General features: G+C 40.4%; 1 protein-coding gene across 1 annotated transcript in view; it reads right to left on the bottom strand.

Moving 5' to 3' along the window:
- Positions 1 to 5,429: 5,429 nt before the first annotated feature.
- LAPTM4A (lysosomal protein transmembrane 4 alpha) overlaps positions 5,430 to 13,346 on the bottom strand; it is a 19,146-nt gene continuing 11,229 nt past the window's right edge. Inside the window, exons 3-7 of the mRNA XM_017893321.1 lie at positions 10,295 to 10,371; positions 10,072 to 10,194; positions 7,738 to 7,833; positions 7,084 to 7,182; positions 5,430 to 6,054 (exon numbers count right to left, since the gene is read on the bottom strand). Coding sequence (XP_017748810.1) covers positions 5,980 to 6,054; positions 7,084 to 7,182; positions 7,738 to 7,833; positions 10,072 to 10,194; positions 10,295 to 10,371 — 470 coding nt within the window. The 3' untranslated portion in view covers positions 5,430 to 5,979. The remainder of the gene's footprint in view (positions 6,055 to 7,083; positions 7,183 to 7,737; positions 7,834 to 10,071; positions 10,195 to 10,294; positions 10,372 to 13,346) is intronic.

The following is a 13,346-nucleotide window of genomic DNA, read 5'->3' as shown; positions in this document are numbered from 1 at the left end:
CAAAGGTACAGCTTTTTCTTTCAGTCAACTCTTGGGCTTATTTATAACACATTCCTTCTTTGAAAGCAGGAGTTCTGAAAATAGCACATCTATCCTTTGCCTATTAAGGGATAGTGGAACAATTAGGCTCAGCACAAAGCTAATTCCACGATAACTGTGAACAAATTAGCAAGACTGAAAAACAGCAAAAGTCACCAGAGGGAAGAAAATGTACAATTTATCAATGAACGATCTCTTGGTTTCCTATTGCCAGAAACTTTTAAGTGTAGTATGTGTACTGGTATATTCCCAATTATATTGAAAATGATCTATTAGCAGTATAAAATTCGTGGGGTGGAGAGAAATTCTTTCTTTCAGAAAACATTTAATTCCCCCCCTCCCCCCAGCTTTTTGTGAGTCACTGTGCCAAATGTAGATGGGAAAAGAGAATAAGAGGTCCTCATCTCTAACTTGTTCCTTAACAGGGACACAGTATAATATGAGCTGTAGTGGAGTTGCATCCTAGGTACTGAAAAAGATTTTATTTGTTTTTTGATTATGAAGCTTAGTTTGGCTGGATATGAAATTCTTGGTTGGAATTTTTCTTTAGAATGCTGAATATAGGTCCCCAATCTCTTCTGGCTTGTAGGGTTTCTGCTGAAAGGTCTGCTGTTAACCTGATGTAGCTGATCTGCCCCTTCTCTCTAGCTGCCTTTAGTATTTTTTCTTTCACATTGACCTTGTATTTTTAGTAGAGACAGGGTTTGGCCATATTGTCCAGGCAGGTCTCGAACTCCTGGCCTCAAGCAATCCACCCGCCTTGGCCTCCCAAAGTGATGGGATTACAGGCGTGAGCCACTGTGTCCAGCCTGAGTTCTGAAATTGAATCAGTAATAATAATAATACTCCTACCAACTGGAAAAAGTCCCAAACAGATTCACAGCCAAATTCTACCAGACATATAAAGAGCTGATACCAATCCTACAAAAACTATTCCAAAAACTTGAGAATTCCTCCGTAACTCATCCTATGAGGCCAGCATCATTCTCATACCAAAACCTGCCAGAGACACAACAAAAAAAGAAAACTTCAGGCCAATATCCCTGATGAACATGAATAAGGATACCTGAAAATGAGGAGTCAACTTTGGAACTGGGAAACAGGCAAGAGTGTGTGTGCAGGGGAACTGCCTTTTATGAACCAAAACCCAGCAACATATCAAAAAGCCAATCCACTGTGATCAAGTGGGCTTTATTCCTGGGATGCAAGATTTTGATTCAGTATATGGAAATCAATACATGTAATTCATCACATAAACAGAACTAAACACAAAACCACATGATCATCTCGATAGACACAGAAAATGCTTTCAATAAAATTCAACATCCCTTCATGGCAAAAACCCTTAAAAACTATGAGGCATCAAAGGAACATAACCTCAAAACAATAAGAATTACCTATGAGCCGGGCACGGTGGCTCAAGCCTGTAATCCCAGCACTTTGGGAGGCCGAGACGGGCGGATCACGAGGTCAGGAGATCGAGTCCATCCTGGCTAACACGGTGAAACCCCGTCTCTACTAAAAAATACAAAAAACTAGCCGGGCGAGGTGGCGGGCGCCTGTAGTCCCAGCTACGTGGGAGGCTGAGGCAGGAGAATGGCGTGAACCCAGGAGGCGGAGCTTGCAGTGAGCTGAGATCTGGCCTCTGCACTCCAGCCTGGGCGACAGAGCGAGACTCTGTCTCAAAAAAAAAAAAAAAAAAAAAAAAAAAGAATTACCTATGACAAATCCACAGCCAACAATAAACTGAATTGGCAAAAGCTGGAAGCATTCTGCTTGAGAACTGCAACAAGACAAGGATGCCCACTCTCACCTCTCCTATTCAACACAGTACTGGAAGTCCTAGTGAGAACAATCAGGCAAGAGAAAAAAAAAATAAAAAGCATCCAAATAGGAAGAGAGGAAGTCAAAATATCTCTTTTCACAGAAAATGTGATTCTAAACTTAGAAAACCCCATAGTCTCTGCCTCAAGGCTCCTAGATATGATAAACTTCAGCAGTCTCAGGATATAAAATCAATACACAAAAATCAGTAGCATTTCTATACAACAGCAACATTCAAGCTGAGAGCCAAATCAAGAATCCCATTCACAATAGCCACAAAAGACTTTAGCTAGAAATACAGCTAACCAGGAAGGTGAAAGATCTCTATAATGGGAATTACAAAACACTGCTGACAGAAATCAGAGACGACATAAAACAAATGGAAAAACATTCCATGCTCACAGACAGGAAGAATCAATCTTGTTAAAATGGCCATATTGCCCAAAGCAATGTACAGATTCAATGCAATTCCTATTAAACTACCAATGGCATTTTCACAGAATTAGAAAAAACTATTTTAAAATTCATATGGAACCAAAGAAAAGCCCAAATAGCCAAGGCAATCCTAAGCAAAAAGAACAAAGCTGAAGGCATCACACTATCCAACTTCCAACTACACTACAAGACTACAGTAATCAAAACAGCATGGTACTAGTACAAAAACAGACGGACCAATGGAACCAAATAGAGAACCCAGAAATAAAGCCACACAACCTACAGCCATCTGATCTTCAATAAAGTTGACAAAAACAATGGGGAAAGGACTCTATTCAATAAATGGTGCTGGGATAACTGGTTAGCCAATGCAGAATAGAACTGGACACCTTCAGCATATATAAAAATAACTTAAGATGGATTAAAGACTTCTATTAGTCTGTTCTCGCGCTGCTATACAGAAATAGCTGAGACTGAATAATTTCTAAAGAACAGAGGTTTAACTGGCTCAGTCCACAGGCTGTATAGGGAACATGGCAGCATCACCTTCTTTGGAGGCATCAGGGAGCTTTCAATCATGGTGGAAGGTAAAGGGGAGCCAGGCATCTTACATTGCAGGAGCAGGAGCAAAAGAAAGGGGGAGGTGCTACACACACAGATCTCGCAATAATTCACTATCACGAGAACAGTAGCAAGAAGGATGATGTTAAACCATGATAGCTGGACACGCTGGCTCATGCCTCTAATCCCAGCACTTTGGGAGGCTGAGCCCGTCGGATCACCTGAGGTCGGGAGTTTGAGACCAGCCTGACCAACACAGAGAAACCCCGTCTCTACTAAAAATACAAAATTAGCCAGGCGTGGTGGCACATGCCTGTAATCCCAGCTACTAGGGAGGCTGAGGCAAGAGAATCGCTTGAACCTGGGAGGCGGAGGTTGCGGTGAGCCAAGATTACGCAATTGTACTACAGCCTGGGCAACAAAAGCAAAACTCCATCTCAAAAAAAAAAACATGAGAAACCGCCCCCATGATCCAATCACCTCCCATCAGGCACCACCTCCAACGTTGGGGATTACAGTTCAACATAAGATTCAGGTTGGGACACAAATCCAAACCATATCAAGACTTACATGTAAAACCTAACTCAGAAAAAAACAAAACAAACCCACAAAAAAAACCCCTAGAAGGACAGCTAGGAAATACCATTCTGGATGTAGGCCCTGGCAAAGATTTCATGAGGAAGACACCAAAAGCAATTGCAACAAAAACAAAAATTGACAAATGGGAACTAATTAAACTAAAGAGCTTCTCTGCTCAGCAAAATAAACTTATCAACAGAGTAACTACACAACCTACAAAATGGAAGAAAATATTTGCAAACTATGGATCTGACAAAGGTCTAATTTTTCAGAATCTATAAGGAACTTAAGCAAAAAACAAAACAACAAAAAAAACATTAAAGTGGGCAGAGGAGGCTGGGCATACTGGCTCACACCTGTAATCTCAGCACTTTGGGAGGCTGAGGGTGGAACACTTGAGGTCAGGAGTTCAGGACCAGCCTGGCTAACATGGTGAAACCCCATCTCTACTAAAAATATGAAAATTAGCCGGGCATGGTGGTGCACACCTGTAGTCCCAGCTACTAGGGAGGCTAAGGCAGGAGAATCACTTGAACCTGGGAGGTGGAGGCTGCAAAGAGCCAAGATCGTGCCACTGCACTCAAGCCTAGGTGACAGAGCGAGAGACCATCTCAAAAAAAAAAAAAAAAAAAAAAAAAACCAACATTGGTAAAGGATATGAACAGACACTTCTCAAAAGACATACACACAGTCAGTAAGTAAATGAAAAAACGTTCAACATCACTAATCATTAGAGAAATGCATCTCACCCCAGGCAGAATGGCTATGATTAAAAAGTAAAAAGAAACAGATGCTGGCAAGGTTGCAGAGAAAAGGGAACACTTATACACTGTTGGTGGGAATGTAAATTAGTTCCACCACTGTGTAAAGCAGCATAGGGATTTCTCAAACTTAAAACATTTTACCATTCAACCCAGCAATCCTATTACCAGGTATATACCTAAAGGAATATAAATCATTCTCCCATAAAGACACATGCATACATATGTTCATCACAGCACTATTCACAATAGCAAAGGCATGGAATCAACCTAAATACCCATCAACAGTGGACTGGATAATGAAAATGTGGTACACATATACTATGGAACACTACAGTCATAAAAAAGAACAAGATCATGTCCTTTGCAGGAGCATGGATGGAGTTGGAGACTGTTATCCTAGGCGATATGCAGGAATAGAAATCCAAATACTCTCACTTATAAGTGGGAGTTAAACATTAAGTACACCATGGACACAAAGAAGGCAGCAAAAGATACCAGGGCCTACCTAAGAGTAGAGGGTGAGGATCAAAAAACTAGCTATTAGGTACTGTGCTCACAACTTGGATGACAAAACATTGACAAAACCCCTGCAATACACAATTTACCCATGTTACAAACCTGCACATGTACCCTCTGAAAGTTGGAAAGAAAAAAAATAAGACATTAAAAAAGACTGCTACAGCAATCATTTTTCAAACCACCCATATTAATTTCTGTCCTGTGATTCAAGAAATATCTTCACCACAAATTTAAATAGTTTGAGTTAATGGATTAAGAAAATGATTTCTAATTAAATGTATATCATTGTACAGTTGTCCCTTGGTATCTATGGGGGATTGGTTCCAGGTTCTCCCCCCAGATAGCCAATTCCACAGTTGCTCAAGTCCCTTAAAATAAAATGGTATAGTATATGCATATGACTCATGCATATCCTCCCATATTTTTAAAATGATCTCTAAATTACTTATAATATTTAATACAATGTAATTAGAGAACAATGACAAGAATAAAAAGTCTGTACATGTTCAGTACAGATCCAACTATCCATTTTCCCCCCAAATATTTTCAATCCAGTCAATTGACTTCATGGATACAGAACCCATGGATACGAAGGGCCAACTGTATTCTCAAAGTTAACAAAAAACCCTGGCATCTGAATACACTGTAATGGAAAATGTCAAGGGTTTATCTAAAAAAAAGGTAACAGATTAAAAAAAATGACAACCCTAAGTATTTAAAGAGATTTATTAAATCATCTTATCACAAAGATGGAAACATACAAATTAGAAACATGCAACCATCATCTTCCACAGTCAAGTCAAAATGTCAAATATTTTCTTGTTTCGGCAGATGAAAAATTCAGATCTTATACCCAACTACTTATTCACCCTGAATATTTAAGTCAGTCTTCCTGAAAGTACCCAGGGTAGCAAATAACAAAATCCAAACTATTATATAAAGAAAGTGCAGTTAAAAAGGAAACTATGTGGCAAGTACCCCCTTTCCCTTCCCACCCCAATTAAAGGCAAACAATGGCACTTTGCTCTTGCTTAACCTAGATTGTCTTCAAAACTATTAAAATGTAAAAGACTTAACAAAAAAACAAAAAGACGTTTAATACATGTCCAAAAAGCTCCTTAGTGTTTGAAAATAAATGCTTAAACAAAAGACAACATATTTTATATCAAACAAGTTTGAAGAGCCCTGAACTGCAGCATTCTGTAAAATAAACAAGACAAAAAGCTGGTATAGGATTTATTTCAAAGGCAGAATTTCTTCAGGCAGGTAAGTAAGGAGGTGGTGGCTCTTTTTCAGGCATTTTCACAGCCATTTCATAGGTTGGCAAAACGTACTAAAGAGAGAAAAAAAATGGTATCAGATTTAATTCTCCTTTAAAATCCTAAGATAATTCAGCTTGCAGACTTTATGCCCTAATTAGGGTTATACAAAACCATAAAGAGCTGAAAAAACTGCTAGCTAAAATGTTCCCGAGTAGATGCCTGAATAAGCTGGAATTTTACCAAGATTACGAGCGAAGGGGAGGTTGGGGAGAGGGAGGTGGGGAGAGAGAATTCTGCTTCTGGACAAGGATTCCTAGACAGGCAGGCAGTGGGTGTCACTGCTCTGCCTTCGTTCTAGTGTGACTGATAAAGTGCCAGTGCCAATTAGTTTAGGTGTTGAGGAGTTGGGTTAAAGCATGCAATAGGAAACCCCCAATAAGATGCTAGCTCCTGGATCCTGACTTTCATCACTATCAGCTTGTAGTCAGAAGATCATGAACTCATATCATGTCTTCGAGGGTAACAGGCACACCTATGCAGTGGAGGAGTGGCGTTCCAATCTAAGTGACTCCAAGTGTGACAGCCCGGCCCTAGATGGGCCACATATATTTTATATGCTGAAAACTTGGGAAGGTAGTACAGCAGCAATTAGAGGGCTGTGAAAGGTAGGCTTCCCCAAAAGACCCATGAAACCACTGTATTCATCTCCCCAGACAGGTCAGCTCCCCCTTTGGATCATATGGATATTTTTTGAAAACAACACAAGTTTCAGTCAACGGGACTCCCCATCCTTAGAAGCCCCAGGCTACATGGGCCTAACACAGCTGTTTCCTGCCTTGTCTCCCCCACAAACATGACACTCATGAGGACCTCTAACGAATAAACCTAACACCAAACTGGATGAGACAAGCAACCTATGTACTCAGGATTCCAAGTGGAAAATGTTGAATCCTGTGGATTTTAAGCTGTTGATAAAAGTACCCAGGGTTCATGCTCAAACCATAGGTTACAGCATGAAAGAGAAAGTCAAGCTCCAGGTTCTTCTCTTGGAACAGTCAATAGTGACTGGCGACCTTTTACTCTATCCAACAGTAGCTAACCTGAGGAGGTGCTTCAAAGGCAGGGTACACAGCAATCTCTGGCACGTTTCGGTTGTTGATGTATTTATAGCAGTTCCAAACACAGTTGATTAGATAAGCCTGGAAGAATGAAAACAAAGTTGACATCTGCTAGAAACTCAACAGACTAACCTGCTCTAAAATGCCGGTGACTTAGAATGCTTTCCCCACACGTCCTCAGTGTATAAGGGAACTGACCTCTGTGTGGACCCAGCACAGGCCAGGCCCTTTCCCTACTTGCTCTCATTTAAATGTCACAAGTTTCATCGCCAACATTTCGGAGAGAAACCAGAGATGGAGTTTCAGTTCAGGTCAGTCAACCCACTGTGCTGCAGAAGAAATTCTGGGTTTCTGAACCTTGGGAATTTTAAAAGATTTTCAATACAAATCGTGAACCCCTTTCAAAAACATAAAAAGTAGGTCCTTTCACTTAGAGAAGGATCCTGACAGTTACAACCGCTCCTTGGAAACAAGACAGAAAGCATTCCCTAGAAGCCACCTCTGCTAGTGTGCCAGAGTAAACACTGTCCCCGCAAATCCTCCCTCTCCTGTGACTTGAAAGGTGATAGGTGGCAAAAAGGTTTAGATTCACGGTGTCAGTCTCAGTCACCCCTAAAGATTGAGTCAGCAACGTACCTTAAAAATGATGAATAAGGCAAAGAACACCAGAACAATGAACAGGAGGCAGCTGGAGTCCAAGGCCAGGAGGTCATCTTTGTAGGGAAAATCAGGCTATTAAAAACACACACACACACATTTACAAGTCAGCCATCGCATTAGCACTTGCTGATAACCTGAAGAGCATCTGAAGAATACAAAGGCATCAAAGTCAAAAGTGATATTTTAATAAAAATGTATAAGCAGAATTTAATCCAAAGTGCTCTTAAGCCTTATCACCATTAATGCATGCTAACAATCACTTACAGTACATTTGTTTGATAACCCACAATGCTCCGAAAAGTCTAAATTTAGATCATTTTCTGTTTACTTTTCATTATTTTCCATCTTTCTGACCTTTGGAAAAACACTATCGCCTATATGGCACTGGAGATCTGTCCCTGTGTCACTTGCATCATTAACTCAGGAGATGCTCAGGTCTACATAAGTTCTACAGATAAACTGGGTCATTTTAATGCTATAAGGGGAAAATGATTTTTCTAAATGTCAATCATTTGTCTCCACTCTTATCAGACAGGGGCAAAAAACACATCCACTGGTTACAATGCCAGGCAAGACGTAAGTTTTACTGCAGACATACTCTTGTTCTACTGAAAAGCACCAGCTATATTCACTTAAATACTTATTCAGCCCTGACTGTACAAGGCAATGAGCTAAGTTCAGGGAGAAAGGCATTATAAAAGAAGAATTTCAGATTTAAAAGCTAGCCAACAGAGGAAATACCTTCCAGCCTGAGGCACTAAGTGAACAAAACAGAGGAGAGAAAACACCAGGGTCTGTAAAAGGAATAAGAAATTTGTATGTTCTTTTCTATAAAGCTAATTTAATTTTTTAAAGTTATGCTTGTTTTTAATGGAAATGTCAACACGAAGGCCTAAATAATTACATTTAAAAAGCAACATAAACAGAAATCCCAAAGGACTGAAAAAAATAGAAAAAAAATTAAAAAGAACCCACCACTCCCCAAACCATAGCCAGGTTGTCTCCTTGGGTAAAAAAGCTGTTTTTTTGATCTTCATCTACAAACAAAAAGAAAACCACAGAAGGTGGCAGCTCATGAGGGAATGCTATGCTAAGGGTTTTATTCAGAAGGCAGGGAAGCACCACTTGAAATTTCTCCACCGGAGATAACATGAGCAGAGAGCCACACAGAAGCCGCTGACTGTGGCTGCCCAGGCCAACAGGCCCTGCCCCCGGCCACTCTCTCCAGCCTTCCCACCCTTCCTCTGTGTGCCAGCCACCATGGCCAGCTTCTAGTGCCCTCGCTATGCTGCTTGTTGCCTCAATGTCTCTTTTATCTGGAACATTGTCTTCTATACTTTCTCTATCTTAATTCCTATTCAAACTCCTGAGTACAATTCAAATCTCACTTCCCAGCCCAGGTTTAGTACCCATGTGATATCCACTCCCATAGTAACCTACAATGGTGTATCAGTAACTGTTCTAACTTCCTGATCCCTTTACCAGGAAATAAGCTCCACTGCTGCATCTCTATGACCTAGCAGAGCACCTTGCACGTAAGAGGAACCAGCTAATGTTTTCTGAATAAATGAATGACGAATTTGGTGGTGTGGAAAATGGGCTAGGCAGGAAATCTGATAGTGGGAAGAAAAGTTCTGAAAGCACTTTGGAAATGAACTGAGGATGACCCTGCCAATTTTCATCTACCTGGATCCCGTATCTCCTTCTGACCACCTCCATGAAGCCCTCCTTGTCCACTCAGCCCAGAGTTTTCTCTGCCCCCTCCATATGACATTAATCAAAGTTCCTATTTGCTGCTGCTGTGACAGCTCCCGTTTGTTATCACAGGTAACATCTTCATGTATCTTGACTCCCCAAATATTACGGTTTGCTCACTAAAGATGAGGCAGTTATCTTTATATCCACACCATTCACCAATAGTGCCTAGCAAGGGGCTACAAACATAATAGGAACTGGAATACTTGCTACAGATGTCTGTAAAGACAAAAAGCTAGTCACTTAAAGAGTGCCATACACAGTCAAATTATTGTACCTTTGGACATTCAAAAACAAAAGCTGAATTACTAGTTCCACAATATCCATTTCTAGGAATTCTTAATACTGAATTATCCAAATGTGTGGTAAGAAATTACTCCATTTTCATCTTGCTAGTTTTGTCACAGTAGCTAATAGAGCAGAAATAATTATTTTAAGACACTTTTAAGAGCAAGTGGAGTACTTAAAAATAATACCAAAAGGCTGATTCAGAATTTAAATGTAAACATTTTACTCAAAATGAAAAAAGTAAGTTTAATGAGCATACACACTTACTAATTGATCCAGATACTCTTTGATTCTTGGCAAATAGGTGAGAGAACTAATAGCAACCAGGCAACTGAGGACAAAGTCAAAAAGCCGGTAACAGAAGAATGGAATCAGCCAACCCACTTGATACTGGAGAAAAAAATAACAACCATGACATTGTATCACATATAGGAAATTACTAAGCTCCTCTAAGGTCAAACTCTAAAAGCTGAAAATACAGTATACTTACAGAAATTGCTCCATAAACCAGCATTGAACTGATTATAAACATAAGAACAGAGACGGCAAAAAGAACACAGGCATTATCTAAGAAAACAAAAACAAAAATCTAATTAAGCTACTTACACAACAAAAAAACAAAACTTCACTGAAAGCTAGCTTTAAAATATTAAGTATTTTCAAAATCGGTTATAAAAAGATCTAAGGCCAAGAGGGTAAAAGAAAAAAAATCAAAGACTCAGCATGAAGTAATGAACCTTGAGACACTCACACAAAGCACTTACTTGTTAAATTGCTACAACAACTCACTGACATGGGTTTAGAATGGCACATGAACCACATTCTCTGCTAGAGAAACAAGTCCCTGTGCCCTCATGAGCCCAGGAGTCTGAAGATGTGCAAACAGATCACTGTAATCCAATGTGTCAAGTGCTACAACAGAGGCAGAAACAATTTGTTTTGCCTGAAGCATCAGGAAAAAATACGAAGAAATGACACAAGATGGGTCTTACGAGATGAGTAGGGTTTAGCTGGAAGGAATGGCTGGCAATTGCTTAAAAGACAGATGTATTAAGCTCAGAATGCTACCTACATTACCTCTTGCCCTAGATAAATATTACCTGAAATTCAAAGTTCTCCACTAATCTCGCTTCCCCACCCAACCTCCCAAACACTAAAATTCATTGCTTCCTGCACCCTGTAACTATGTTACACACACTACTTTCTTCTTTGTTCCAACTCTCCATTAATCCATGCTCACTAATTTTTTCACAAAACAGCTAAGTAATCTCAAGCAATTCTAAACTGTGCCTGACTTACTGAGTTACTCAGCACCAATCTGTAGTTCATTCTGTGACCTCTGGACAGTTTGCTTTTTTCTTTTTGGAGACAGAGTCTCGCTCTGTCGTCCAGGCTGGAGTGCAGTGGTGCGATCTCGGTTCACTGCAACCTCTGCCTCCCAGGTTCATGCAATTATCTTGCCTTAGCCTCCTGAGTAGCTGGAGTTACAGGCAAGCACCACCACATTCGGCTAACTTTTATATTTCTAGTAGAGACGAGGTTTCACCATGTTGGCCAGGCTGGTATAAACTCCCAACCTCAGGTGATCCGTCTGGGCAGAGATTAAGAAACTGGGGCGGATGGGCATGGCAACCTACACCTGTAATCTCAGTACTCTGGGATGCTAAAGTGGGAAAATCACTTGAGGCCAGGAATTCAAGACCAGCCTTGGCAATATAGCAAGACCCCATATGTACAAAAGATGTTTTAAAAATTAAAAAAAAAAAAAAATACTGAGGGCACTAATAATGATGAATGACTAGAACAACTGCTGAATCTTCCCTATTGGGTAAATGTATATATAACCTTTTTTTTTCCCCCTTTGAGACAGTCTCACTCTGTCACCCAGGCTGGAGTGCAGTGGCACAATCTCAGCTCACTGCAACTTCTACCCCTGGGGCTCAAGCTATTCTCTTGCCTCAGCCTCCAGAGTAGCTAGGATTGCAGGCCTGCGCCACACGCCCAGCTAATTTTTATATTTTTAATAGAGATGGGGTTTCACCATGTTAGCCAGGCTGGTCTCAAACTCCTGACCTCAAGTGATTCACCTGCCTCGGCCTCCCAAAGTGATGGGATTACAGGCGTGAGCCACATGCCCAGCATTTATAAATAATCTTATCACCGGGCAATCATCAGTATTTGGCACTAACTAGGAATAGTCCTCTTTACTTTTTTCTTAGAAGATACAGGATAAATGTTAAGAATTTAAAGGACTTCCCTGCTACAACATGCAAACTTTCACTCAGAAGAATTCAGGTAAAAACAAAATATGAAATTAAACAGGTCTTATCAAATTTGAAAGCAAAATTTGTAATTCAAATAATCGGCTTTCAAGAGTTTGCTATGGGCTGGGCACAGTGGCTCATGCCTATAATCTCAGCACTTTGGGAGGCTGAGGTGGGAGGGTCACTTGAAGCCGGGAGCTCAACACCAGCCCGGTAAAAGACAGGGAGAACCCATCTCCACAAAAATTTAGCTACTCAGGCAGTGAGGTGGTAGGATCACCTGAGCTCGGGAATTCTGGGTTACAGTGAGCTATTACTGCACCACTGCACTCCAGTTGGGGCAACAAACTTTTCTCTAAAAAAATTTTTTAAACAAATAAGTAATATGTGATTTTTAAAATGAAGGGCACTGGCCAGGCACAGTGGCTTATGCCTGTAATCCCAGCACTCTGGGAGGCTGAGGCGGGTGGATCACCTGAGGTTGGGAGTTCTAGACCAACCTGACCAACATGGAGAAACTACTAAAAATACAAAAAATTAGCTGGGTGTGGTGACACGTGCCTGTAATCCCAGCTACTTGGGAGGCTGAGGCAGGAGAATTGCTTGAACCCGGGAGGCAGAGGTTGCAGTGAGCCAAGATCGCACCACTGCACTCCAGCCTGGGCAACAAGAGCAAAACTCTGTCTCAAAAAAAAGAAGGGCATTTATCCCATTCATGAGGGTAGAGCCCTCATGGCCTAATCACCACCCAAGGGTCCTACCTCTTAGTATCATCACCTTGGAAGTTAAGCTCCAACATAAGAATTTTGGAGAGACACATATATTCTAACCATAGAGCTTTCTTCTCCTTTCTATTAGTAGCTACATTTTTAAAAAGTCTTACGAAGCCTGCATGCTTATTTTGATTTCAAGGTCCATTTCACACATTTCTCAAAAACCTAATAGTCCATTACATCTTCTGGCTAGAAATGCTCTATTATAATCCTCACTGAGTATCTCTGAAAAACCCATCAAAATACTTTCCTGCCTCAGCAAGAATGACTTAAATATAATTTAACTTGTTACCCTTATTATGTAACCATTTTAACTTTCTGAAATGTAACTTAAGCATAATCTCATCAATCTTCTAAATAACTAGTGTGTGTGTAGAGAGAGAGACATGTGCCAAATAACATTTTGGTCCACAATGGACTGTATGATGATGGTTCCATAACACTGTAATAGTGTATTTACAGTATTACTATGTTTTTCTTTCTTTTTTTTTTTTTTTTTTTTTTT

Source organism: Rhinopithecus bieti, unplaced genomic scaffold (assembly GCF_001698545.2).
Source record: "Rhinopithecus bieti isolate Rb0 unplaced genomic scaffold, ASM169854v2 scaffold_23816, whole genome shotgun sequence".
Classification (NCBI taxonomy): domain Eukaryota; kingdom Metazoa; phylum Chordata; class Mammalia; order Primates; family Cercopithecidae; genus Rhinopithecus; species Rhinopithecus bieti.
This window is presented reverse-complemented; position numbering and strand designations above follow the sequence as displayed.